Source organism: Hemibagrus wyckioides, linkage group LG23 (genome assembly GCF_019097595.1).
Source record: "Hemibagrus wyckioides isolate EC202008001 linkage group LG23, SWU_Hwy_1.0, whole genome shotgun sequence".
NCBI lineage: Eukaryota > Metazoa > Chordata > Actinopteri > Siluriformes > Bagridae > Hemibagrus > Hemibagrus wyckioides.
The window spans coordinates 12,941,850-12,969,349 of NC_080732.1; the positions used below are offsets into that span (position 1 = coordinate 12,941,850).

Here is a 27,500-nt window from a genome sequence, read left to right on the forward strand (position 1 = left end):
TTGCAACCTTAGGGTAACCATGGACAATAAACTGTCCTTTTCCTCCCATGTGACACGCTCATGTCGGTTTCTTCTGTACAACATCAGAAACATTCGACCATTTTTATCCACACAGGCTACTCAAGTGCTTGTTCAGTCTCTGGTCATTTCAAGACTGGACTACTGCAGCTCTCTACTGGCAGGTCTTCCTCTAAATGCAATTGGTCCACTGTAAATAATCCAAAATGTAGCCACATGACTTGTTTTCAAGTTCTCCCACACCACCCCACTGCTGCGTTCCCTCCACTGGCTTCTGGTAGCTGAACGCATCAGATTCAAAACACTGATGTTGCTAAGTGTTTAGCCTGATGTCTGTGACCTGTTGAATCAGTGTTAACGTATTCATTGATAGAGATTTCAAAGCACTCTTGTACATCGCTCTGGATAAAAGCGTCTGCCAAATGCCAGAAATGTGAATGTGTATGTGATGTGATGTGATGTGATGTAATTTACTTAAATACAGTAAAGCTTTAAAAGTACAACAGCTATGTACCTTAGAATATCTTTCAATATACTCTATTCATGTCCTGAATATTCACGGTACAAAGATGGTACCAGAAAAGCGACAAGGAAAAGATTGGTCACTTTTTATTTGTGAGAGGGAAGCTCTTAGATTTGATCTGTAACAGGATTGAAATGGCCATGTTCTGTGTTTACATATGTTGCATGTGTGTGTTTCCTCAGTGAGCGGTGTGGAGTGTGTGCACTTGCTGGACTCTCTGAATCAAGCAAAGCAGTACTCTTATCACCTGCGTCCTCAGAGCGCCAGCAGCCAGAGCAGAACCAAGGACTGACACCACCTCAGCACACACTCTTAACCCGATGACCGAACCCTAGACGCTAAGCTGCTTCATTGAGCGAGAAACTGACACACACACAGTCGTCTGCTTATTTATATATTTTCAGTCTGGAAACTGATGCGGTCCAGGAACCTAAAAGACACCAGGATATTATGCCATCCATATAGGTCAAAGTTTAAACCCTCAAACACAACATATGCATGAGATGACCTTTTATACTGCCATCAACCGCTTATGCACCTGTCATATAGGTGGCATACACCTGACATAACAAGGCTGTCTGCATAAGAGTGCTAACATGATGCAAGATTTTTACCAAAACAAGTATTCTTTGTCTTACAAGATGCTTTGTTTTGTTTCTATGTTCAAACTGTAATGCTGCGTTCACACACACAGCGACTCGCGATGACAAAGAGCTACCGGTTACGTGAGCATCAGTAACCGTTGTTGGGCGTGTCCAACGATTTGACTTAAACTTAGTGCAGCTACCAATGAGAGCGAAGACATTAGAGAGCGCGTGGTCCGTGACAAAAATCACACACTGCTTGTATGATATGATGCAGATCTACACTGCTGAAATTTTATACACAAAAACCAAATCTCCCTCCAGAATGTTTCATTTTAGCAGCGAGAAGACTGATTTGTCGTCAAGTGGAATGCAGGATGCACCACCCACTGATATATTTCTATTTCTTTATATCGTTATTACTATGGCAACCAGTATTAGGAACGCCCCCTGGGACTTACAGCGATAAAATTGTTGTTTGTGTGAATATAGCTTTAGGATGTGTCATGTGACTGATACTTCTATATACAGAAAGGGGACAAATTAAAGGAAAAAGCAGTGGTTTTGTTATGGTGTGGGAGACATTTAGCAGCCGAGTCGTTTCATTATAGCCTTATAGTCCAGAAAGGGTCAATGAGGGTTTGGTTTAAATCAGGTGGAATACTTTGCTGAGAGGGACATTACCTGCAATACAAAGCTCTTCTGACTAAACAACTTTATCCTATGGTCAAATGTTTTGATTCTGATAGGCGTGGTCTCATCCTCAGTGACTCCGCCCCATCCACAGGGCATGAGAGCTCAGTGAATGAGGAACAGAAATTTACCAAGCTGCCTCTGTTGAGTCCTTCAACAAGGCCTTTAATTGTCTAAATGGTGAGGGTGGAGTTTGCATGTTCTTCCCGTGCTTCAGGTATTTCCTCCAGGTTTCCTCCTCCAGTCCAAAGACATGCATTGTTGGCTGACTGATATCTATAAATTGTCTGCAGTGTGTAAATAGGTGTGTGTGTGTGTGATTGTGCCCTGTGATCGGCTGGCACCCTGTTTAGCATGTCCCCTTCCCTGTGCTTAGACTCCCTGGGATAGACTCCAGGCACTGCAGTACAGAAAATGGATGGAGGACCTTCACCTTGAAACACTTATGGGAAATTCTGCAGTGATGTTTAACACCCAAAGTACGGGGAGAACATGCAAAACCCATACTAACCGAGCATTTAAAGATTAAGGGGCAGTGGCAGCTCAGTGGTTAAGTTGCTGGACTACTATCCCAGAGCCACCAAGCTGACTCTCCTGGGCCCCCGACCCTCAAACTGCCCGATCATATACATAAGATAAATCCAAGTCACTCTGGTTAAGGGCATCTGTCTTATCATCATTATTAAAACACTAATCGACACTGTCCAGATACAATCTATAGCAGAAACCTGCAGTGGCCCGACACCTTATTAATATTATTTGCTTTAATTTGTCTCCTTTCCGTATGCATGTATTATATATTCTAAATAAACTGTAGATAGAGTAGAATGTATACTCCAGCTATGCATTCATGTTTGTATCAATTGCCATTATTTATTCTACAGCTTTTGTGTGATCCTTTGTAAAATCTTTTTATAACTTTTGACATTTCACCGTCGTCGGAATGCTGAAAGATGTCTCACCATGCACGTTTTTGTACGTCGTGCTGCACAGCAGCTGCCAGTGTTTTAACTTTAGGCTTCCACCACAAAGACCTCCGGGGCTTTAGGGTTAAGCTGAGAAATGCGTTAATTACAGGAGTAAATGAAAGGCCTGCAATGTCAGACTGCAGCCACAGGCTGAATTCCCCGCTAACAGATGTGCCCGATTCTCCGAGTTATCAATTTCCAAATAGTTTTGATGTTTCCATTCGGTCGTAAACAAAATTCAGTAGTCTTCTTGTAGCAATTACCGGATTTTTTTTACCGAATCATTGCAGAGTTTGAAGACTTCTGATCATCATTAATGAAGAACTCATGGTACGTCGGTTGTCGAGTGGTTGCTAAGCAGGCATCATTAGCACTTTCCCCGTGTATCTCTATTGTATCCAGTATGTGTAAACATGATTTTATTGTTGTGCTAATAAACAGAAAGAAATCAAGAGCACTTTGATTCATTAATTATCCCAACATGTTTATTTTTTTTTCCTCGTGGACTATAAAAAGCGACATTTGTAAACACGGAAAGACGAAGAGGCTGAGAGGAAAGCAGAGTGAAGATGGAGCTTAGGCTTAGGAGGTTAATAGATATCCCTCATGGCCATGTTGGCACGGTGACTCGAAAGCGTCACACTGTAGCAGTACAGGAGGTCCGTTAGCCACTGCTCTCGAGTCTCACCGCTGTGGTAGCGCTGTCAAAACACACACACAGAGCAACAAGTGAATTACATTCACGTTTTGATGCCTGAACCTACATTTCGTTCATTTTCTGTGCATGTGCACAACACAAAGCTACGATTTCAGCAGAGACACAGATTTTCTCTGTGCAAATTAGTTACACAGTAAAGCAACAGATCCAAACAATTAGCTCGAAGAAATTCCACAGGTTCAATCCTAACTTGAACTAGTTAGCTATAAATAACTATTATATATAAAATTGACAAGCGACAAGAAGAACGGTCGCCACACAGACTAACTGAGTGACTTGTTGCTTGTTAATAAAAAAAAAAAATTCACTCAAACTTGGAGAATAAAAACGAAATAGTGATAAGATGTTCTTGCCAAGCATCACTGCCTGACTTCACTAAAACTCTTGTGGCTGAATGAACAAAAATCCCCATAGCCACGATTCAGTTTCTAGTGGAAAACCTCAAGAGTGAAGGTTAAAATAATAATAAAAATAATAATAATAATAGGGAACTACACGGATGTTCAACAAGAGTGTTTGAGTGTGATGGTCAGGTGACCAGAGAGTGTGTATTGCATTTAAAACTGCATGTAGTCTCTGAGGTATGGATAATGTCAGATGGACCAGTAGAATGTAATCTAAATCCCAGATTTCGAACATAAATGGCTGCAATGCTCAAGTTTTTGCACCTATTCACATAGATTTACCAGAAGCTTAAAGTTACAACATACACCCGAGTAGCTTTAACGTCTGCTGTAAACTAAACTACTCGCTCATCTGTACAAAATGTCCAGTGAACAGAATAAACAATGATCTTTACAGACAAACTGCAACCTTGCAATATGATTTCTGTGAATCATCGTGCTCCATTCATGTCAACAGACATGGGTTTCCTCTCAGAATGACACGTTACAGCGATTTAAAGTGCGATTGAGATTAATGGAAAGCTACTGAAATATTACAGGTAATTTAATGCTATACCGTATTTTATTTTGTCATTCTGTACTTTATTTTTCATTACATTGGTTCCTTAGCAGAATGCTAATAATGTTTGTCGCATTTTACTGAAGCAAACAGCTTCTCAGTCTGGGATGTAGTACTTCCTGTTTCTGTTGAAAGGTGTTTCTGGAGATTGGATGGTGATGGTGATGAAATATCACTCAGTTTTGACCTACAATCACTTCATGCATATTTCTAGTCCCTTAAAGTGTCATGTGGTGCAACTGAAATTGTACACCAAGCTAGCTAACTTAGGATCAAACTACGACTGGTACTGAGAGTATCCAAGTATCCAATCTAAACCATTCTTTGTTTATTCTCCACAACATGGCCTCTATTTTTAACCAGCATTTCAACCTTCAAGCAGGAAATCAAGAAACTCTGCATGTTAGATGTTTCATGCACAGAACAGGGTTTGAGTGTGTGGTGGCCAGGTTTTTACCGTCAGGTCCTGGATGATGGTCTGCAGCAAGGCGCCGTTGGCGGCTACCTGATTGCGGAGCTGTGTGTGTTGCAGGAGCAGTGAGAGGATCTGAGCCAGCAGGGGAAGCTCCTCCTCACACAGGTCACACACACGGAGGGACTGCAGAACCAGTCGCAAAAGACGTGGTACTGTGCTCAGCGCTGCAAAACACGCCTCCCATACTGCGTCCCTGTGGAGCAGACAGACGAGTGAATCAAAATATTCAAAAAGCTTTTAGTTTTACATTACAGCACAGTGAAATTATTTTCATTGCATATTACAGTTTTGTGGTCAGAGCAGAGGGTCAGCCATGATAAAGCGCCTTTGGAGTGGAGAAAGGGTTAAGTGCCTTGCTCAAGGGTGCAACAGTGGCAGCTTGACAGTACTGGGGCTTGAAAGACTCAAGCCACCACTGACCCTGAGCAGTGTGTTCAATTTTTTCAATTCAGTTTACAGTGGAACCTCAGGATACGAATTTAATTGGTTCTGGAGGAGAGTTCTTAAGGTAATGCAAAACAAATTTTCCCATAAGAAATTACGTAAATGCAGATAATCCGTTCCAGCCACCCAAAAATAAAAAACTGTAAGCCAAGCATTCCATGTCAAGGGTCCTGACAGGAAGTCGTGCCACCAAGCTTGGGCTAAAAATAGAACAGACCACCCACGCCACCAATCTGTCAATGAAGAAACACCTGAAAAATCCAGGTAGCTTATGAAGACATGCCAAAGGCAACACTGGTATGGTGGGTTGATTCTGTAGAATCCGTAAGCTCCCTTCGGTTGGCTCTGCATGGCTTTCCACTGACGCAAACAAGTTTCGAACGGCTCCCGGAAGTACGCACAATTTCTGGGGTTCGGTTCGGATGCCAAAAATGCTTCGGATAAAATTTAAATTCTTAAGGCGAACATTCATAAGAGAGGGCGTTCGTATGCTGAGGTTCCACTGTATTTCTGTAGTGCTTTTAACAATGGACTTTTTTTCTCAAGGCAGCTTTACAGAAACGTAGAATAAAAATAATAAAGTTTAAAGTTTTCCTGTTGCTGGGGTTAATTCATATGTGATGGGCGTATCTTAACATTCCATGCATACGATACACATCTTACTTTAATACAGAAAGACTCTAATAAAAACAAGCACTCTTAGGGGGCGTGGCCTCACACTTCACTGATCTGTGAAATTTTCACTGGAACCTAACTGATTTGCATCCGCAAATTTTTCGCAGACCCGCGAAATCCTCGCAAGATCCTGCAAAACTGTTTACGGCTAATTTTGTGCTTTTTGATGCAAAATTTTGTTTATTAATTTTGTAACATAAATGTTATCTTAATGATATCGAACGTCACCGATATCATGTACAGCCATTAACAATAGCTCTTGGCGAAGTAGCCAATCACAGAGCATTAACAGTTTTACCTAGCTGCTGATTGGCTGGTAGCTACGATGCTATGTGTGCGTGATGTCGGGGTTCATCTCCCCGCACCTTGTACTCGGTTCAACACGCGCTTATATTCTGTGAATCAGTGATCTCAGTGATTTTTCCCTTGGTTTTTATACAGGCGATACTGTTCTCTACAGGCGATACTGTTTAGGGTTTAAACACTAAAAATAAGCATTTACAGTACAGTATTAGCATTTTTAGTGACCGCACATCCTCGAAACCTCGTCATTCGCGATGGGTCCTGGAACGTAACCTCGCGGATGTGTGAGGTATTACTGTATATGGATGTGTGTGCGTATCTATTCATACACTATATTTTGAGGTAGTTAATGGAAGGTGTGCAGAATATACAAAGTGTGTAAATAGTAACATCACAGCTTGTTTACTAATCTTCCAACACTGTGGTCGATACGTAAAAGCAGATCAATGAAGTCACTTCCTGTTTGGTGACTGCCAGTTGGTGCCCCCCCCCAGACCCCCCCACCCCCCACCCACCCAATGTGGCTGCATTAAATTGCGTATATAAGCTACACGCACACCTGTACTTGACATATGTTAACACTTTATAAGCTATCTTTAACTTTATAACTATAGACGTGAGTCATCAGAGAGTTGCACTCTATAAACACCAGATAATTGCGCCCTTTGTAGCTGGATGGACACTGTAGGGGTGCATTTTCTTCTTCTTTTTCTCTTGTTTTTGTTAAGGCAAAGTTTCCTTTTCTTTTTTCCATTTGGAATAGTGAGTTTTTATTATTATCTGGCGTTACTCACAATGAAGTTAATTCTCCAGGAGTCAGGATTTTTCCAATAGATTTGTGTCTGTGATTTATGTTACACTGGCACAACAAGCCACTTCTTTTTATTTTGAGATTATAATAATGGTTGTAGTAAATGTACATCACATGCACAAGTGTGTGTGTGTGTCTGTACCTCTTGCGAGCACTTTGCTCCAGTTGCAGCAGCAGACTGAGCATGCTCAGACAACAGTCAGCCAGGAAGTGCAGGAGTGTGTCGTTGGGCAGGAGGCTGTGATCCAGCAAGCGTGGAATACACCTCAGCAGGGCAGCACACATGCAGTCCGGCACCACCACCAAGCCACACTGGATGTACATACAGGGACAATCTGTCAATTCCATTCATACAGTGTTCTGAGTTATTTTTATACCCATGATGCACAGCATTACACTCACCAGGTTCTTGATGATGGCATTTTGTAAGATTTCAAAACACTGCCCTCGAGAGCCCAACGTCTCCAAACAGTGACATACTTCCTGTAGGCAGAAACGGTGCAAATGTTTATTTTTAGAAAGCAGTAAAATAACACTTTAGATAAATTTCAGAAATAATTTTTGGAAAAAAATATTTCCAAGATTTTCTTTTTAATTTTTGTTTGTTTTTTAATGTAATAAATGTATTATTTAAATATAAATAAATATATTATTTAAATATTTTTTTTTAAATATAATAATTATGTTTATTAATAATAATTTATTTTAATAATTAATTTAATTGAATAATAATAACAAATTTCTATACCACAAGATTGCAGACACCAGGTTAAAGAAGGCTCTTCGTTAATGCAGAATATTTTAAACTCGATATATTATCAGTTTCATATCAGATGTATTCGCACACATTATATTAAATTTCTAGATGATTATGCATTTAAGCTAAAATGATATTCGTGGTAAGTTTTTACTTGTTTTATGTGTCTAAATTGTTTCACAATACACCAACGGTGTGCAAAAATATTTCACCATATAACACCGATGTGCATCACAATAATTAGGTAATAAATATATATGTTATATTTATATATATATTGATTGTTTTTTGCTGAATTCTTTATTTTCTGAAATAAAAAATAAATAATAATTATTATAATTATAATTATTAAACATAATAAATTCTAAAATTAATTAACCATAAAATTTGTAGAATTGTAAATATCCAGCACAAATGTTTTACCATTAACTAAGCTGATTTAAGGTTTGTAACTGATATAAAAAAAAAAAAAAGAAAAATGTTCTAAAAAATATTTTTAGAGAGGCATCACATATCGTGGCGTATTAGATCACGATGTAATATTATATCATCATATTGCCGATCCCTACTTAATAACATTCCGATATAAAAAGATGAAAACTGTACTATTTATGAATTAAATATTTATTTTTTTACTTTCTTTATCATGTTTTACAAGACACGAAGTTAAGATCTAAGTTAAGGTCCAACACTCGTTATATTTTCAGGTTCGAGCGTGAGGACTTCTCTTTTTACTTCAGTGTGGTTCAACTCCTGAGTGATGCTCAATGCAAAACACTGCTTTTGTGTTTATTTCACGATTTATGCATTTATTTGTAAGGATATTTTGACAAGCTGATCTTATACCCATGTCTGAACCTCCTGGCAGAGGCAACCAAGACTGAGACTAAAACATCCCGGTATTTATCAGAATTCACGATGTCATTAATCTGCACGAGAGATGATGGTTTTACCTGACCAGGGTCATTTTTTTTTTAATAAATCAAATTTCTGTAGAAGAGCATTAAGCACCATGTCCTGTAGGGAGTCCCAATTAAAACACATTAGAGAATTCTAAGGCGGGGTTTCGAACCACATAATGTGCCCTAATAGTAATCACACCAGTTATATGCAGTTTGGGATGCAAACCCTGCACTTCTCTATATAATCAAATCATCTACTTCCATTTCTTCAATACTACTAAAGCTTTATGAGGATGTAGCAGCGGAAAGAGTTGTCATTTCACAGCATGTTTCTTTATCAGCTCATATCTTTCCCGCCTGAAAGAAAGTGATCAGTTCTGGTTCAATAATTTTACTATTCTATACTGTAGAGAACAAAACCATCTCCTCTAGGGTTATGTTATGTTTATTACATGATCTGTGTGCTGTTTCACTCTTACTATTTACCACAGTCTGGGTATTTTATGCCACCAGCAGAATAACGTTGCCAGTTCAGTAAAAATGGCGCAAAAAATACTTCTCGCTTGTATTTCTCTCCCTAGTATTTATTTCTTAGTGTACATTTATATACACTACCAGTCAAATGTTTGGACACACCTTTTAATTCAATGTTTTTTGTTTAGGGATTTATTTTCTACATTCTAGAACAATACTGGAGATTTCAAAACTTTGAAATAACACACATGGACTTCCATATCCATATGTAATGACAAAAAACAATAAGACACGAAGGTCAGGTGTTCTGGAATAGTTCTTGCAAGAACAGTATTGTCAAGCGCATTTGCAAAACCCGTCAAGCACCATGATGAAACCGGCTCACATGAAGACCATCCCAGTAAAGCAAGACCAAAACTGACCTCTGCTGCAGAGGAGAAGTTCATTTAGAGTTACCAGCCTCAGAAATCACCAATTAACAGCACCTCAGATTAGAGCCGTTATGAAGGCTTTACAGAGCATCAGTAGCAGACATATCTCAATATCAACTGTTCAAAGGACATTATTGTGGATTTCGGCCGCCTTCAGCATTGTTTTACAATGTAGAAAGAAATAAACATCAGGAAAGACCATGGAATTAGAAGGTGTGTCCAAACTTTTGACTGGTAGTGTAGGTATTTATATTTAGACTTATAGAAACGCGAAGATTTTTCAATTCTGCATTATTTCAATCAAAAACATTTCTGTTTTCCTTTTAGCCCTATAAACACGCATTTTTTTGCATGAGTTTCTGCAACTTCTGCACCACCCACATTATCAATATATTTCATGAAAAACCTATTGTATACAATTTGGGATTTTTTCTTCTGCCCCCATGGGGGCTTTATCCACTTCTCACATGCCCAGTGTGAAAAATGTAAAGTCCATATTTGGACAGAAATTGTTTTTTACCAAATAAAAATGGGAAAGAGCTTCCTGTTTGGAAAAAAAAGGGAGAAAACCAAACCCAAAGAAATGTATAAAATGTTCCAAATACAATGATCAGTCTTTGTTCTAAAATAAACATTGTACTGGTCAGAAAATTGGCATTAATGCTTGATGTATTAAAATTAAATATGACAAATTCATGTGTAAACGGTTATCAGTTTATTTATTTTTTTGTATTTTCTTTAAAAAGCCCACTTCAACTGAAAATAAAAATAGAAATTACAGTCAAATTTACACTCTCGCATGACAGCTCTTGTGTGTAACGGCGTTGTTTGTTTATTTATTTATTTATTCATTCAACTAAGACAACATTTTGCACCTCTTGCTTTAAGTTCTTTTCAATTCATTTCTGTTCTATTTCTATTACGTTATGCTGAAAAATAAAAACCCTTGCATTATTAAACCACACATCTAACCTAAGATCAGGATAATCATAGCTATTTGTAACGGTAATAAAAAATATGTCCTGATTATTTATACTGTGAGGTATGAGGCACACACTTGCACTTCTCTACCGCTACATATACTTATGACGAGATTCAGAAAAAGAAAGGCCTAAAAAGAACAAAAGGCTGCACCACACACACACACACACACAAGCTTTAAAGCGTAACCTAACCACTGATAGCCGTTAGTGATAATGAATGTTGACGCTGGACAGATTAGTGGCAGCTCGTCGTTGTTTCAACTGAAATTTTATGAGCACAAACAATAAATAAGTGCGTGTGTGTGTGTGTGTGTGTGTGTGTGTGTGTGTGTGTGTGTGTGTGTGTGCACCTGTGTGTGTCGTACGAGCTGAAATCAAATAGTGCTAATAGAATTAGAGAGGATTGGATTAAACAGATGAAGGCAGATGGGAATGTCATTCAGAGCAGGTTATTATCTGACATTAATCAAACTAACCATGTTAACACACATTACACACAATTTAGATCGGATACACCTGATTGCCAATAAAGCAGTGAACACCCAGCAGTAATGCGCGCACACACACACACACACACCTAATTAACAATTAAGTGCTGGATAAATTGCAAAACATTTTTTTAAGGAAGGAACGTCATTCATTGTTTTTATGGATCCATGTTTTGATGTGGTTTATGAGCAAAAATATCTGACAAAAAAAAAGTTACAGCACCAGTGCAGATCAGAATATTTAGGAATTAAGTTTTTTTTTATTAACTTTTATTAAAATATAATATAAAAAGATATATTACTTTAAAAAATATCCCAAACCTATATTATTATAATAATAAAAATAATAATAATAAAGTTTATTTTTTAAAGTAAGTTAGGTATACATTTATTTTACTTATTTTTTAAAGTGTATATATGAATTTCCTGATTTTTGTCTGAAAAAATAATTAAATAAGCAAACCAAATAAGTTCTATTAAAATTTTGCCATTGTAAAGATTCAGTACAAACGTTTTAACATTAACTCAGCTACTTTAAATATTTGTAATTGTAAAAAAATGGGGAAAATAACAACAACATTCATATAATTGCATTAATATTATTGTTAATAACATATATAATAAATATTAAACCAATAAATAATATTATTGGTAAAAACAAATAAATATAAAATTAATAAATAATAATAATAATAATACTGTTAATAACAAATAAATATTAAATAAATAAATAATATTGTTAATAACATAAATAATACATATTAAATAAATAAATAATAATATTGTTAATAACAAATAAATATAAAATTAATAAATAATAATAATAATAATAATAATAATACTGTTAATAACAAATAAATATTAAATAAATAAATAATATTGTTAAATAATAATATTGTTAATAACAAATAATACATATTAAATAAATAATAATATTGTTAATAACAAATAAATATAAAATTAATAAATAATAATAATATTGTTAATAACAAATAAATATTAAATAAATAAACATTAATATTGTTAATAACAAATAATAAATATTAAATAAATAAATAATATTATTTTTAATATTTCAGAAAAGTGTATTGTGACCTATTGTTACGTATTATTTATGTATTATTCCGTGTTATTTTTTAGTGACAGTGACAGGAAATGTTTCATTGAGATATGCACAACTTCCTCATGGGACGTTCAAAAAAGGTCCAAATGTTGGAAGAGTTTAAGAGTTATGAGAACAAAGATGTGAACAGCCATCATATTTATGCTCAAATTCTGACAAGATGTGAACACGACTAGTGCAGAGGGTCAGAATGGAAAGTGCTGGAAAAGGACTGAGTGTTGATCGTGACTTATTTTGTTTTAAACGGCAGGATATTATTATTATTATCTCCTGCTTTTACAAACAGTTAGGGCAAAGAGTTTTAAGAGACACGGTATGAGACTCTTTCTCAGCTTGGATTAATTAAGTTTGATGTTGACAGTGAAGATGTAATTTGAGTGTGTGTGTGTGATGACTCTTTCCCTCATTAGACCTTATTATTCTCCGTCAGCCTCACCTGTTGGCATCACCTCTCATTACAGTATCCGTGGTGATGCGAGCCGTTACACTCATGCACAGAATCGCTGATTGACTCAGACATCGAAATGAAAGCTTGTCCGAAATTGTATGAGGAATTATCAAGCCGTGTATGTGTGTGTGTGTGTGTGTGTGTGTGGGGGTGAGTGAGAAATGTAGCAGTGCTGTTCGAGAGGGGGAGAGAGAGAGAGAACCTAGCTGGAGGGCATGCTTTTTGTCAGGTTTTAATTTCCGTGTAAAATGTCAGCCGCTGATGGTGTCCGCTGGCTGGCATTAGCATTTCGCTTTAGCCAGCGGCGCTCCGATAACCAGCCCTTATTGAAATATGGAGCCGGTGCGGCGTGATAACCCCCTCCACACACACACATGCACGCGTCTGCTCTCTAGGGGGGGAACTACATCACTCACATGTGTGTAGAATACGAACTGGCCCGTTTATTTGATAACGCCTAAAATAAGGGGTTGATTGACAAGGCTTGAAAGAAGGAGGTGCCTGGTGTAGACTCTATTACGCCTACTTAGGGGTTAGGAAGTAAAGTGTGCGTCAGTCATCGAGGCCATTTAGGCATGCCGAGCTGGCGCAGATGAGAAACAACTGAGCCTTGACTAAAGACAGAGAGAAATCTCACCTCGACCACGTCCCAGTGGTGCGTGAACTGCTCGAGTGGTGTGGCAAACACGCTGAGGGGTGAGAGGGCCGACGAAGGCAGCACACCATCGTCATCCGTCTGCTGGAGGTTCCTCAGCCTCTCAGATGAGAAACCTGAGAAACGCAAAAAAGTGAGCAGCCTCAAACCAACACGGCAACCAAATTGAAGGAACACAAATAAATTAGGCTCAATTTGGATTCAGAGGAGAATGGCTGGACTGGTTCAAGTGCTACTGAAACTCAAATAACTACTTGTTACAAACACGGTTATCAGGAAAGCATGTCAAAATGCACAACACACTGAATCATCAGGGAAGATCACAACAGCAGAAGATTGGGTTTCACTACTGAAAAGCAAGAGCAGGAGGCTGAGGCTGCAGTGGACACAACTGGACAGTGTGTGATCTGTTAAATCTCAATTTCAGCTGCGACACATAGACGACAGGGTCACAGCTTAGGGTCAACGCTGCAATAAACTGACATATTGGTTAAAAATATCCTGAATCTAGTCACATATATTGAATATTTTTGTCACATATACTGACTTTGCTTCTATCTAGACGTTCTTGCTTAACATTAGCAAAATTATCTATTAGTAGAACAAGAAAACGTAAGCTAATATCTAGATACATAAGTGAGCTTGATTGTAATAATTTTTTGGATTAGATTTAGGATATTTTAAAGACCTGCCTTGTGTCATGAATTCACCCAGACCATTGGTGTGACGACGTGGTGAAAGTTTCTGGCCTAATACAGATTAAACGTTGTTTGAATGCCACAGAGGATCGTTGCTGCGTCCCTTTAATTTAGCCATCTGATAAGTAGCCTTTATTTGTCACCTATACATTACTGCACAGTGAAATTCTTTCCTTGCATATCCCATACATGGGTGGTTGGGGTGAGAGCTTGATGGTGCTGGGGCTTGAACCCTGATCTTCCAATCAACAACCTAGATCCTTAACAGCTTGAGCTAGTCATAATGTCATGAATCGTCCTATCAGAAGTGTTCTGAATCTGCTTGTATGAAGATGAGGGGGAGTCGAGTGCACCTCAGTGGCACCTGCTCCACTGGGGATGAGGACTTATGTGATGCAATCATGTCAACATGAACCAGAAGGAGTGTTTCCAACACCTTGTGGAATCCATACCATGGAGAACTGAGGCTGTTTCGGGAGAAAAGGCTTAGGGTGGGAGAATGGAACAGGGGTGATCCCACCCAATGGGGCAAATCGTTCTACGTTCACATACTTTTCTTTTTACATCTTAGCACTGGAGCACTAATTGTACTTTATGTAGTTTCTCATGCTGTGTAAAAGTCATGCTGTGTAAGATATGAACGAGCCTTAAAATGGAGGAAATAATAGACTATGAGAAGAAATTTATGGAATAAAGACATGGGTTTGGTTTTTTACATTATCACAGAATGTAACACACGGGGCAAATAGTCTATGTTCAGCTATTAATCTATCGAAAATCTAAATTTTAATAAATCATTGGTCTCAAATAACATCGATAATGTCAAACACCGGCTTCAAATCAGTTCTTCAGATATCCTCTGAGATGGTCATGGTAAGACTTGGCACTTTTAGTTCATTTAAAACAAATAAACAAAAAAATATTATAATTCATTTTATTATTATTATTATTATTATTATTATTATTATTATATATAAAAAGAAAAAAAAATTGGATTAAAAAAGTGACAGAAATTGAAAGAAGTTGCTCTTGATTCTAGAAGATGAGAAAGTGATGGATGTAGTGAAGAGAGTATGCATGTGCACTCAGTTTAATTTTGATCACTGTAATGTAACATAAAAAGCTCATTACAGTTTGTGTGTGTGTGTGTGTGTGTGTGTGTACCTGTCAGTGTTGAGAAAAGGAAACTGAAGTAATCCACGTCCCGCACTGGCACATCCTGCGAACTGCTGGACCAGCCACTTAAAGGAGACCTACACAAGACCACACACACACACATTACTGAGCAGTGGTCCAGCACTGATCCGCTCTCCCATTACAATGTGTCCCACTGTGCTCGTGTGTGCGCTGAAAATGTCAGTCTAAAAATACCAGACACCTGAGATCCCCCCATTTCCTCTAAGAACACATTAAAAAAGTGGCCAGTGTTAATATACGAACTTTCACACACGGCTGCGTCGAACACGATCTGATGCGCAGGATCCCTATCCTTACTTTACCTCGATTAGTTCAGTTCAGCTCAGCACACCAGCGTCCTCGCCGGAGTCCACCCCCCCCCCGGAACGTCCTTTAACTAGACGCGATCCAGATCCAGTAATTAGCGCTCGAGTCACTTTCTAAACATCAAATCGATTGCTGTGTTTAGACTTGGAAAAGATGATGATTATTAATATTATTAGAATTATTATACACTATTATCAAAGATATTATACATAGTACTGACTTCTTATACCTATTAGCCGATTTGACTGTTCTTATAAAGTGTAATTCAGACCTCAGTAACCAAAAAAAGTAAAAATATAAATTAAATCAGTTTAACTTAGACCTAATGGTCTAGTGGTGGAAAGCCAGCTCTGAGAAGTAGCCAGAATTTGACTGTACATGACAGATATAAAAATAATGAGCCTAATATAGCAATTATACATAGCTGTATTCTGTTCATAAAATAAAATCAATGTAAAAGTGGTGTGAAATTTTATTTTACAATTAAAGGGGGTCGAGAGTTTTGAAAATTCTTGCTCTAGGGACATAATCTCAGTCATTTGGTGCTGCAGTGCTAGATTTTGCCTTATAGATCTTTTCCAAATTATTATGCATGTCGCATTTGGTTTAAAAAAGAAAAAAAGAAAAATAAGGAAATATCATTAGTATGTTTGTCTGTTCAAATAAACGATGCACGGCTTAGTTAAAAATACACAGGAATCCTGTTTTTCTTGCTAGGGAACGTCTCAAGAAGCGCAAAAACGAAAAGGCTAAAATATGCATTTTAAAAACACCAACACACCCAAACTGCTGTTTTACTGGATGACTGAGATAATTAGAGAACCGTTTCAGAGTCATGCTCTTCTATAAAAGAAATCTGAGCGAGCCTGCTCGTGTGTGTGTGAGAAAGTGTGTGTCCCCATGCGGTTATGTGCATTCAAGGACAATACGCTCACTGTCTCTGCTAAACAGATTATTTTAGATTGACCGATATGGGCGAGCGGGCCAAAAAAAATTATTTCGATTTGCATAGACGTGTTTAAATATCTCCTCGATCACGTGACGCTCACTTACACATACACACATTCATCCTGCAACATTAAACTGTTACTGCACTTTAATAGGGTTTATTTATTTATTTATTATTATTTTTATTTATTTTTTGTGTGTGTGTACTATATTAAAAATCTCATTTGGATGTTTTAAAAAAAAAAAATAGAGAACATTTCAAGGGGGGAGAAAATAAATTCTTTGAAATTCTTACAAATAAATAATTTATTTTGACTTTATTTTGATGCTGCATTCGATCACTGATTATTTAGACAGAAACCGTCTCGGTTATGAAAGTGACCTGTAACCGATTCTAGCTGTTGCGGGCTGCGTGATCCACATACGAGCGAATCGAACCTCTTCATTATCCACTGGAAACATCTGACGTGTTTAAATATTCAGCAGGAAACGTGACGTCCACGTACAGACCCCAAGGTGTAGCGTGAGGTAGGACGCTGTAATGAGATTTGGGTGCTGACTTTCCATCAGTTCACAAGCAATATGTATAGAGGTCATGTACAGATGGATCGATTTACACACGGTTCGGCATCACATCCAGCGCTCTAATAATTCATCTGGGCCTGTAATTAAATCACCCAACCAGAAACATGGTGTAGGATGTCTCTAATGTAGTACAGGTGTGTATTTTTTATTTATTTTAATACAGTACATCTGTATTCTGTGACAGGAAAAGCTGCGATCTCTTTTAACATGTTACGCTACAGTGGTATAAAAACAAAAATACCACAAGAAATGTTTTGGTGGTTAAAAATAATTTTCCTGAAATGAATGAGAGCTGTAAAAAAAACAAAAAACAAAAACAAATTCACAGATTAAATGTAATAAAAATGTTAAGGATTTTAGAAATCCCTGTTTTTCTTTTGTTAATAAATAATACTATGGAAGATCTGAATGTTTCAAATCCACAAGATCCTTTATAATAAAATTTGAATTGTCTTTATTTCTGTATTCAGTGTTTTAAAATTCACGTAAAAAAATATTTGATCCTTTTTCCAGAAATTTAGATTTATTAAATTCATATTTCAGATATTCAAAACTAATTAGCTGCTAACGCAATCCCGTGCTCGAATCCGCCCAGTTAAATTCAGTATGGAAAATTCACAACACAAGTTAAGCCTCTGGGATCTCCAGGGAAAAGCAAATGAGGCAGAATGAGAGAGAGAACAGATCATTTAGATCGACAGATAATTCATTGCATTCCAGACTCGATCGCCTTTTTCCAGAGTAGCCCAGATAAGAATTTTGGGAATAATTGAGGAAAACATTTCAGGGGGGAAAAAATAAAATAAAACCAATTTGAAAATATAGAAAATCTGAATACAGAAGCTTGAATGATATTTTTTATTTATTTATAAATTTTTTTGAAAGCGTGAATTTTAAAATGTGAATTTCTAAAAAAAACACTGAAAATAAAATAAATAAATAAATATATAAATATTGATGCATGTTTTTTTTATAAATTCAATTATGTTTAAATTTCATTGTTAAAAATACAAATGTTTGTAATAGTAAAATTTTAGTATCCTGTTAATGAATTATAACAATTGGACTAATTTTCTTCAGTATAAATAGTCACAAATATATAACTGAGTATTAATAATTTAGTTTTAATTTCGTTATTAAAAAAAAGCAGCCTTACGTTATCATATTCATAAATTTAACTCCATTTAAAAGTCAATGTTTAGTCAGACTCAAGCTTAGATTTCACAGCAAGAAGAAACTAAACTTAGGCATGTGCTTGACCTACAGATTTACTTTAGTAAACAAAAGATTCCAGATTAATTAAAGGCAAACCACTACCAAAAAACTATTTTTTGTCCATGAAAGCAAAGTTTTTGTCAAATGATTTCTCTCAGATCACGTCACTGTAAAGTAAAGTTTATACCAAAAACAGTAGCAGGTAATGCAGAACACAGAGAATCTGTAGAATTGAGAAAAAATGAGTCAGGATCAGATGTTAGTTACTAAAAGGATCACTTTTTAAGTTAAAAAGTTATTTTTCATATTGTAAAATAATTTCCACAAAAAAAAAATCGATCTAAAAAAATCCTACTCAATTTTAACTGTGTCCTAAAAAGACTTTCTTGGTTCAGAATTTTGGAGCCAGTTTCCTTGTACAAAAAAATTAAATAAAACTAATTTAAAAAAATACTTTTCACATTCTAAATGGATTTTTTTGACAAAAAAAATATACCTCTTGATCCTGAACTGGAAAAAATAAACAAATAAATAGATAGGTAAATAAATTCATAAATAGATAAATAGATAGATAGATAAATAAATAAATAAATAAATAAATTAATTAATTAATTAATTTCTTGATAGAGACATTTCATCCATAAAAACACAATTTTACACAACTTCAGAGAATGATATAAGGTGAAAACTGCTTCAGTTAAGCTTAAAAATATTGAGTGTTTTTTATTTTAATAAAGATAAAAAACCAGTACTACTAAAAGTAATCTTAGGCGTAAACAGACGAGCGACAAATTAAAGGAAAAAATTTCCGATGCGGCGATGCGTCCCCTAAAAGCAAGACGAATCATAGCAAAGCTCCATCTGACCATCTGGCTTTATCTTATGATGAAACGTTTCTATTCAGATAAGCGTGAAGGATAACCCCGCCCCCATCCACATGGCACATGGCACAGGGGTCAGTGAATACTCTGAGGAGTATGAAAACTCATATGCCGTGGAATTTCCAGTCAGTAGATATGAATGTAATGTATATGTACACCTGGAGTACAGGAGATTTTGGAGTGCTGTGTTAGACAGCGTTCGTTACCTCCATTATCAAAACATCACTTGAGGGAGTATCGTTTGGAAGAATGATGTTCATGGCTCCTGTACAGCTCCACACACTTGTGGTTTAGGATGTGGTCAGGAGTTTGATTGACCCAAGGCATGCTGCAATTGTGAAATATCAAGGGATCATGCAAGCTGTTTAAGCAGTGCAATACTGCCCCCTACTGCCCGCAACCAGCAGCCATTACCTCGAGTGGCCCGATTCCTGTCTATGTTAAACCATCATCCTTGTGAGCAAACAGCCCTGAGGAACTGAAGTGTATCTCTCCCTCTCTCTCTCCCTCTCTCTCTCTCTCTCTCTCTCTCTCTCACACACACACACACACACACACACACACAATATCACACACTCACTGTGTTCGAAAGACAGCTCCCATTAGAATTGTAAGAAAAAACACAAATAAAAGAGTGGCTTTAGGCTAGTGTCTAAAAACCACAGTGGGGCCACATGTCTCGTCTCTCCTCTCTCTCACACACTCTCTCTCTCTCACACACACTACCTGATGCTCACAGCATGCGGTTGACTTTATAATAAGCTGTCAATCATCCACTGCTCAGGTTCCACAGTTCAACACAGACCCACAAAAATAAACAAACAAACAAACAAACAATGAAAAATTCAGAGAACTTAGAAACTTCAAGGACATTTAAAGTGCAAATATGTCTTGCAACTTGTATCTACGTCCAGTGCCGGTCTCTAATAATAAGACCTACACCAATAGTGAATACATTGTACCTGTATGCTGGATGACCTCCGTTTTAGCTGAACAATGACGCAGCTTTGTTCTGACCGATCTGACCTAATGACGAACGGTCACAGGCCAATCAGAGTTTAAGAGGGATATTAAACTGCCTTTAATCGTTAAATTGGTTGATTCTATTACGAAGGTAAACTTTTCGACTGCTGTCTCCGCTTTGCCGCCATGAAAATTCTAAAGTCGATCTTTCGCACCTGTCTGGGGGTCTGAGGTTTGAATCTAGACTCACAACCATACAGTGTATGTGTAGTTGATTAATTAATAGTTCTGTCCTACAGCACTGAATACATTAATCTGATTGGTCAGAAGGTGTTGGGCCATTTACTACAACAGAAGCTCTGACAGTAATTCTAGCAAATCACAGTTTTTATTAACACACTTGAGCTTATACACCGATCAGCCATAACATTATGACCACCTGCCTAATATTGTCTTAGTCTTCCTTGTGCTGCCAGAACAGCCCTGACCCATCAAGGCATCGACTCCAATAGATCCCTGAAGGTGTGCTGTGGTATCTGGCACCAATATGTTGGCAGCAGATCCTTTAAGTCCAGTAAGTTGCAAGGTGGGGCCTCCTTAAAGAATACTTACAGGACTGCAGACTACTGCAGACCGGGAACACCCTACAAGAGCTGCAGTTTTGGAGATGCTCTGATCCAGTCGATTAGCCATCACAATTTGGCCCTTCATCAAACTCGCTCAAATCCTTACACTTGCCCATTTTCCTGCTTCTAACATAGCAACTTTAAGGACAAAATGTCCACTTGCTGCCTAATATATCCCACCCACTAACAGGTGCCATGATGAGGAGATCATCTGTCTTATTCACGTCACCTGTCACTGCTCATAATGTTATGCCTGATCGGTCTATATTGTTGTTTCTATAGTAACTTATTTACATGAACATGGCACATAAACAAATAAGCTGATTATAAACATGTTGGACAGAGACCTTTCCACATTCCAGTTTTTCTTTAACATGACAAGCTGCGTTTCTTTATATATATATATATATATATATATATATATATATACAAAAATGATTAGAATGTCCAATTTAACATAATAAAAAATAAATAAAAATAAATAAATAAACAAATTAATTAATTAAAAAAAATTAATAATAATAAAGCTGCTTGTTTTAAAATAAATAAATGGAAGAAAATAAAAAAAGTGACAAAAGAACTAAAATGTAATAAGTGTACCAATACTTTTGAGCACACATGTACTCATACAGATGATTCTAAAAAGTTTTCTCTCCATGTTTTACTAATTCATGTGTTATGGATAAAGAAACAGCAAATATTCATTTAGGAAAAAGGGCTGATGGATGGAAATGCGTTTGCTGAATAAATTTTGTGAACACAATGTCTGTAGTAAAGTGCCAGTGATAATTGGACGCTTCGGCGCTCAGCTATTAGCCAATGCCAGGCGGTTTTGTCTGTGTTTAATGCAAAATGTGGCCATTAACTAAAATAAAAGAGGAAACCAAAATTCAGATTTGCTCATATTATCATCTGGCTCATCTGCTCGGTCTAGGATTCCTGTAACGGGAGGTTTTTGTGTTTATTCCGACTCTTAAGAAAACCCTACGCTTTCACAGCTCATTACAGTCCACAATCATTGTTTATACCGAAATATCTCTGACACGCTTAGCGATTCTGCATGGAATTTGTTAGTCAGCACTATATTTTTCTTATTCCTGACGCTTATAGAACAGTTATAACAGTCTTATAACAGCTATAATAGATCTATATTACTCTGAAAGCTGATGGGGAAAGTGAGAAAGATGTACATTGTAAAGGAATAAAGCCCTGCTGCATCGTTCTCTTCAGCTACAAATGATGCATGGGCTTAATCCCACTTGTGCTACTATCAGCAGCATTGTGGGTAATGTAACCAGAATAAAAACCACAAGAGCAGGTAGTTCATCATAATACTGTCTAACAAAGAGGACTGCATATTTAAAGAGGAGCTGATTAGGAGTTATGCAGCAACTGTTTGGACTAGAGGGTTTCTGCTTTAGTGTAGAGTGTGTGTGTGTGTGTGTGTGTGTGTGCGCGTGTGTGTGGTACCTGAAGTGTACTGTGCGGATGAGTGTGGCAGCGAGGCTTGCAGAAACCCTGCCTGTGTTACACACTTGGCTGAGGCAGGATAGAACATCAGCAGGAAACGCTGGCAGGTAGAACAGGATCTGAACCAAGCGCTGTTGCTGTTCCACCGGCAACAACACAACACAGCCCTCCTGAGGATCTACACACACACACACAATACGGAATTCACTGTTACAAATGTTTGTGTGCAAGAAAAGACAACGAGCTCCCCCACTTGATACACTGCTTAAACTGTTACTCTGTAGTGTGTGTGTGTGTGTGTGAGAAATGGGGAGAGAGTGTGTTTTTTCCCCTGTAAGTGATCACAGAGAGACAGACATTATTAGCTGCTGACGCACTCTGCTGATGTCACCGGAGCCACCATGCACAATGGCAGCGCTGTGTTCTGGAAACATGAAACTACGGAGGACTTATCACACACGTGCACACACACACACACACGCATGCACACACACGGACACACACACACACACCTCACTTGTACTCTTACACACAGTTTCAGAGGGCTATAGAGATTATGGTGTATGGCTTTGATTTATCATTCACAATACAGTTTTTGTTCTGTACATGTGCTGTGTGTGTGTGTGTGTGTGTGTGTGTGAGAGAGACAGAACATCCAAAATATAGTATATATAGTAGTATATATAGTAGTATATATATATACTATAGTAATATAGTATATAAGTATATCCAAAATAGAGCATTTTTACCGATTTTTACTACCACCCCAATTCTGGATATCTTGGTGGCCACATTATTAGGAACCTAGCGCACCTGCTCAGCCGTGCATCATGTGACAGCAGCACAATGCATGCAATCATGCAGGTATAGTAGTAATTCTTGTTTTTCTCTGAGATGAGTGCAAAGCTCAATGTCGAGATGTTTTTCTGCTCTCCATTGCTGCACAGCATAGTCTAACCAATCGGGTCATTCTAATCTGACCTTGCTCCTTATCAAGGCATTTTCCTTCTACAGAGCTGCTTTTTACTGGATGGTGTTTGCACTATTCTGTGTAAACACTATACACCGTGACAGAGCAGTTTCACATGTTTTCCCCCAATTCTGATTTTGGACGTGAGCATTAACTCAAGCTCCTGACCTGTATCTGCATGATCTGATACACTGTGCTGCTGCCACATGATTGGCTGATTAGTTAATTAAACAAATGAGCAGATCTTGAGATATTCCTATTAAAGTGGCCATTATGTGTATACTAATATCTCACTTTAATATTTGAATATGATTGTGATGTGTTAAAGCTGGGATATAGTGTGTGTGTGTGTGTGTTCACCATAAAGGCTGCTTGCATGCGTCTGCAGGCTGTGTAGCAGGTCTTTGTTGCCCCAGGCTGCAGCTGACTGCAGCGTCTGCAGGATCTGTGCAGACAGTTGAGGATTACGGCCACCCAACTGCACCAACTGCAGCGGCAAGGACGCCAACCACCGGGTCAAAATCCTGCTCCTGTGACAAAGAGAGAGAGAAAAGGGAGAGAATGATCAGGTTATAAACAAAAAACAGACCTTGGTGCCAGATACCACAGCACACCTTCAGGGATCTAGTGGATACCATGCCTTATCGGGTCAGGGTTGTGTGTGTGTGCGTGTGTGTGCACATGTACCTGGCGATATGCGGCTGGTTCTGGTGCTCTTGTATGTAGAGTTGACTAAAGAACCGCAGCAACAGGGTGCGCACTGAGAGTACCAAGTTCTTCTGCTGATACTGAACATACACAGCTTGTAGAAGCTCCTCTGTCACAACTGAAGACACACACACACACACACACACTTTACATCCAACACCACTTATCTAGATAGAGGCACGTATACCAAAGATATTACACACACCATATTAAATAAGCTTAAGTTTTATTACAGTTTATATCAGAAATAAAGAAAATCTCCTTTTAACCTAAGAGGAATTTTATTAATGTCCAACAGAAAGTCTCACCACGGCTACGCTGGGTAACAATCATCCTCCAAACCACCTCCAAGAGAGCGGCGAGGTGCTTAGAGCTCAGCTTCCCACCACCGGACAGCGTGTCCGTAACGAAGGCTCGGATTGGACCGAGCCAGTCAGCGTCCTGGCCGGCGATGTGGTCCCGCCCCCTCAGGCTGAGCGTCACCATTACCTGACACAGCATGACATTCAGAGCCAGTGGCTCTACGCTTCCTGCAGCATTAATACCACCTATCACCTGCTGCCTGTTCCTACAGGAAGAGAGAATTTAGCTTCTATAAGACTGGATCACATACATGTGTAGGTTTTCACTAGCTTAGGTAGAGACACAAACAAACAAACAAGCAAGCATCCAGTGTCTAGAATACAGCTTCTCAGAATTCACAAGGCAATAAAACACAGATAGCCTACAACAGGAAAAGACCACATCATAAACATCATGCATTTTCTATTCATGATACGAAACTACTTCAGTCTGCTAGGTATCTAGCTACACACACACAGACGTGGACACACACACACAGACGTGGACACACACACACAGACGTGGACACACACACACAGACGTGGACACACACACACAGACGTGGACACACACACACAGACGTGGACACACACACACAGACATAGACACAAAAATGACAGGGATACACACATGACAGTGTGTTTGTGTGGAAACACAAACACACAGACGTGGAGACACACACAGATGTGGAGACACAGACATGGACAGGGACACACACAGACGTGGACACAAACACTGGCATGGACAGGGACACACAGATCTGGACACACATACACACACGTGCAGACACACACAGACATGGATGGGGACACACACAGACATGGACAGAGACACACACAGACATGGACAGGGACACACACAGACATGGACAGGGACACACACAGACATGGTCACACACAGACGTGGACACACAAGCACACAGACGTGGACATACACAGACGTGGACACAAAAACACACACGGGACACACACAGACGTTTACATACACACACCAACGTAGGCGCAAACACACACGGATGGGGGGAAACACACAGACGTGGACACACAAACAGACATGGACATAAACACGACTTGAACACACACAGACGTGGACACTGACACACACACACAGACAGACATGGACACAGACAGGGACACACACACAAATGGATGTACACACAGAGACACACTGAGGCATCTCATTCTGCTAGTTATCTAGCTAGGAACACACACAGACGTGGATGCACACAGACACAGACACACACGGACATGGACACACACACAGACGTAGTGGACACGGACGTGGACAGACACAGAAACACACATACGATACACACACAGACGTGGACACAGATGTGGAGACACACACACACAGACGTGGACACAAAAAAAGAAGTTGACACAAAAACAGAAGTGGACACACAGAGACGGGGACATGGACGCGGACACACACCGACAAGGATGCAGAGACAGACACACACAGACATAGACGGACGGACGCACACACACACAGACACACACACAGACACACACACAGACACACACACAGACACACACACAGACACACACACAGACACACACAGACACACACAGACACACACAGACACACACATAGACATACACACCTCTTCCCATCCATTTTCTTCTTGTGTCTCGCCACCTCTAGCTGTCCGTAGGGGAAATTCTTCATAAAGTACTGCTTGAAGTCACTCAGGTAAGAATTCCGAAACCAGGAATCCTGCACAACACCAGAGTTCAGTGTTCAACACAATATTCAACAAAATGACTAGATGACATGTTTCCTTCGAGAGCAGCAGCGTTCTGTCTCACACTGAACAATAACGTCACCTGCTCTTTACAGCACACTATTGTAGGCGCATTTAAAGATTCAAAGAAACTGGTACATGTACAAGAGATCACAGGAATCATCATTACGTTGTTTTCAGACTGTTCAGCTAAATGTCACCAATACAACGATCAGCCATAACATTATGACTAATGCCTAATATTGTCTTGGTGCCGCTTGTGCTGCCAAAACAGCCCTGACCCTTCGAGGCATGGACTCCACTAGATCCCTGAAGGTGTGCTGCAGTATCTGGCATCATGATGTTACATCCATTAAGTCCTGTAAGTTGTGAGATGGGGTCCACTTACAAGACTTAAAGGATACTTACAAGACCCAAGAGACACTTTTGATAGATACTGACCACTGCAGACCGGGAACACCCCACAAGAGCTGCAGTTTTGGAGATGCTCTCATCCAGTCGTCTAGCCATTACAACTTGGCCCTTCATCAAACTCACTCAAATCCTTACACTTGCCCATTTTTCAACTTTGAGGAGAAAATGTTCACTTGCAAAGCAGAACAATAGTGTATGGCTATAGTACAGTGTTGGTGGTGTGTGTGTGTGTGTGTGTGTGTGTGTGTGTGTATACACACCAGCATGTCCTGTTGATCTTTCTGAGGTGCGAGTCGTCTCAGCAGCTGCAGTATCGTAAGGATCTGGAACATAAGTGCCATGGCTTCCTCTGAGAGCAGGTGCCCGCTGTCTGTCTGACCTCGTCCTCCACCTACAGCTTCCACCCACACCTCCAGGAGGAGAGGAACCAGTGTACCTGCGAAACCCTGCACTGTCTCTGCTGAGCACAGATCCTCACTCACTCCAGCTCCGGGCTCCAAATCCGGCCTGTAACAAAGGCAGAGTCAAAGGCAGACATGCATCAAACACTGCAACACACTGGGTGGGAAAACCAGCGGAAAAGGTCGGATGTGGTAACTTAGTGGTTAAGATGTAGGAATACTGATAGGAAGGATGTGAGTTTGAATCCCAGGTCCACCAAGTTGCCACCGCTGGGCCCCTGAGCAAGGCCCTTAACCTTCAATTGCTCGTTGTATAATAAAAAAAAAAAAAGAGAATGCAAGTCGCTCTGCATAAGGGCATCTGCCAAATGCCGCAAATATAAATATATATAAGTATAACTGTCCTGTTTACAACTTTTTCCTTTTAGTTGAATGATTACGGGCAGAATAACGGGGCAAAGTCGCGTGTGAATCATTAGTGGTTATAAAAGCATCAGTAAATTCAGAACACATTCATTTCTCACTAAGAATCTGACAAAATTGGCAAAGGAACAAATTCTGTATCTGATATAGAAGCATAACATTAGATCCATTTT

The 27,500-nt window shown here is 38.7% G+C and overlaps 2 protein-coding genes across 3 annotated transcripts in view; one reads left to right on the forward strand and one right to left on the reverse strand.

Annotated features, from left to right (window-relative positions):
- invs (inversin) overlaps positions 1 to 3,238 on the forward strand; it is a 47,743-nt gene extending 44,505 nt beyond the window's left edge. For both annotated transcript variants that reach the window (XM_058376632.1, XM_058376633.1), the window contains exon 19: positions 724 to 3,238. In XM_058376632.1, the coding sequence (XP_058232615.1) occupies positions 724 to 833 (110 nt within the window). In that variant the 3' untranslated portion in view covers positions 834 to 3,238. The remainder of the gene's footprint in view (positions 1 to 723) is intronic.
- Positions 3,239 to 3,243: 5 nt separating this feature from the next.
- The window catches only part of tex10 (testis expressed 10), a 27,345-nt gene continuing 3,088 nt past the window's right edge, over positions 3,244 to 27,500 (reverse strand). Inside the window, exons 5-16 of the mRNA XM_058376634.1 lie at positions 26,764 to 27,010; positions 25,949 to 26,061; positions 24,312 to 24,571; positions 23,983 to 24,121; positions 23,656 to 23,825; positions 22,326 to 22,503; positions 15,299 to 15,387; positions 13,419 to 13,552; positions 7,578 to 7,658; positions 7,318 to 7,487; positions 4,925 to 5,135; positions 3,244 to 3,487 (exon numbers count right to left, since the gene is read on the reverse strand). Coding sequence (XP_058232617.1) covers positions 3,377 to 3,487; positions 4,925 to 5,135; positions 7,318 to 7,487; positions 7,578 to 7,658; positions 13,419 to 13,552; positions 15,299 to 15,387; positions 22,326 to 22,503; positions 23,656 to 23,825; positions 23,983 to 24,121; positions 24,312 to 24,571; positions 25,949 to 26,061; positions 26,764 to 27,010 — 1,903 coding nt within the window. The 3' untranslated portion in view covers positions 3,244 to 3,376. The remainder of the gene's footprint in view (positions 3,488 to 4,924; positions 5,136 to 7,317; positions 7,488 to 7,577; positions 7,659 to 13,418; positions 13,553 to 15,298; positions 15,388 to 22,325; positions 22,504 to 23,655; positions 23,826 to 23,982; positions 24,122 to 24,311; positions 24,572 to 25,948; positions 26,062 to 26,763; positions 27,011 to 27,500) is intronic.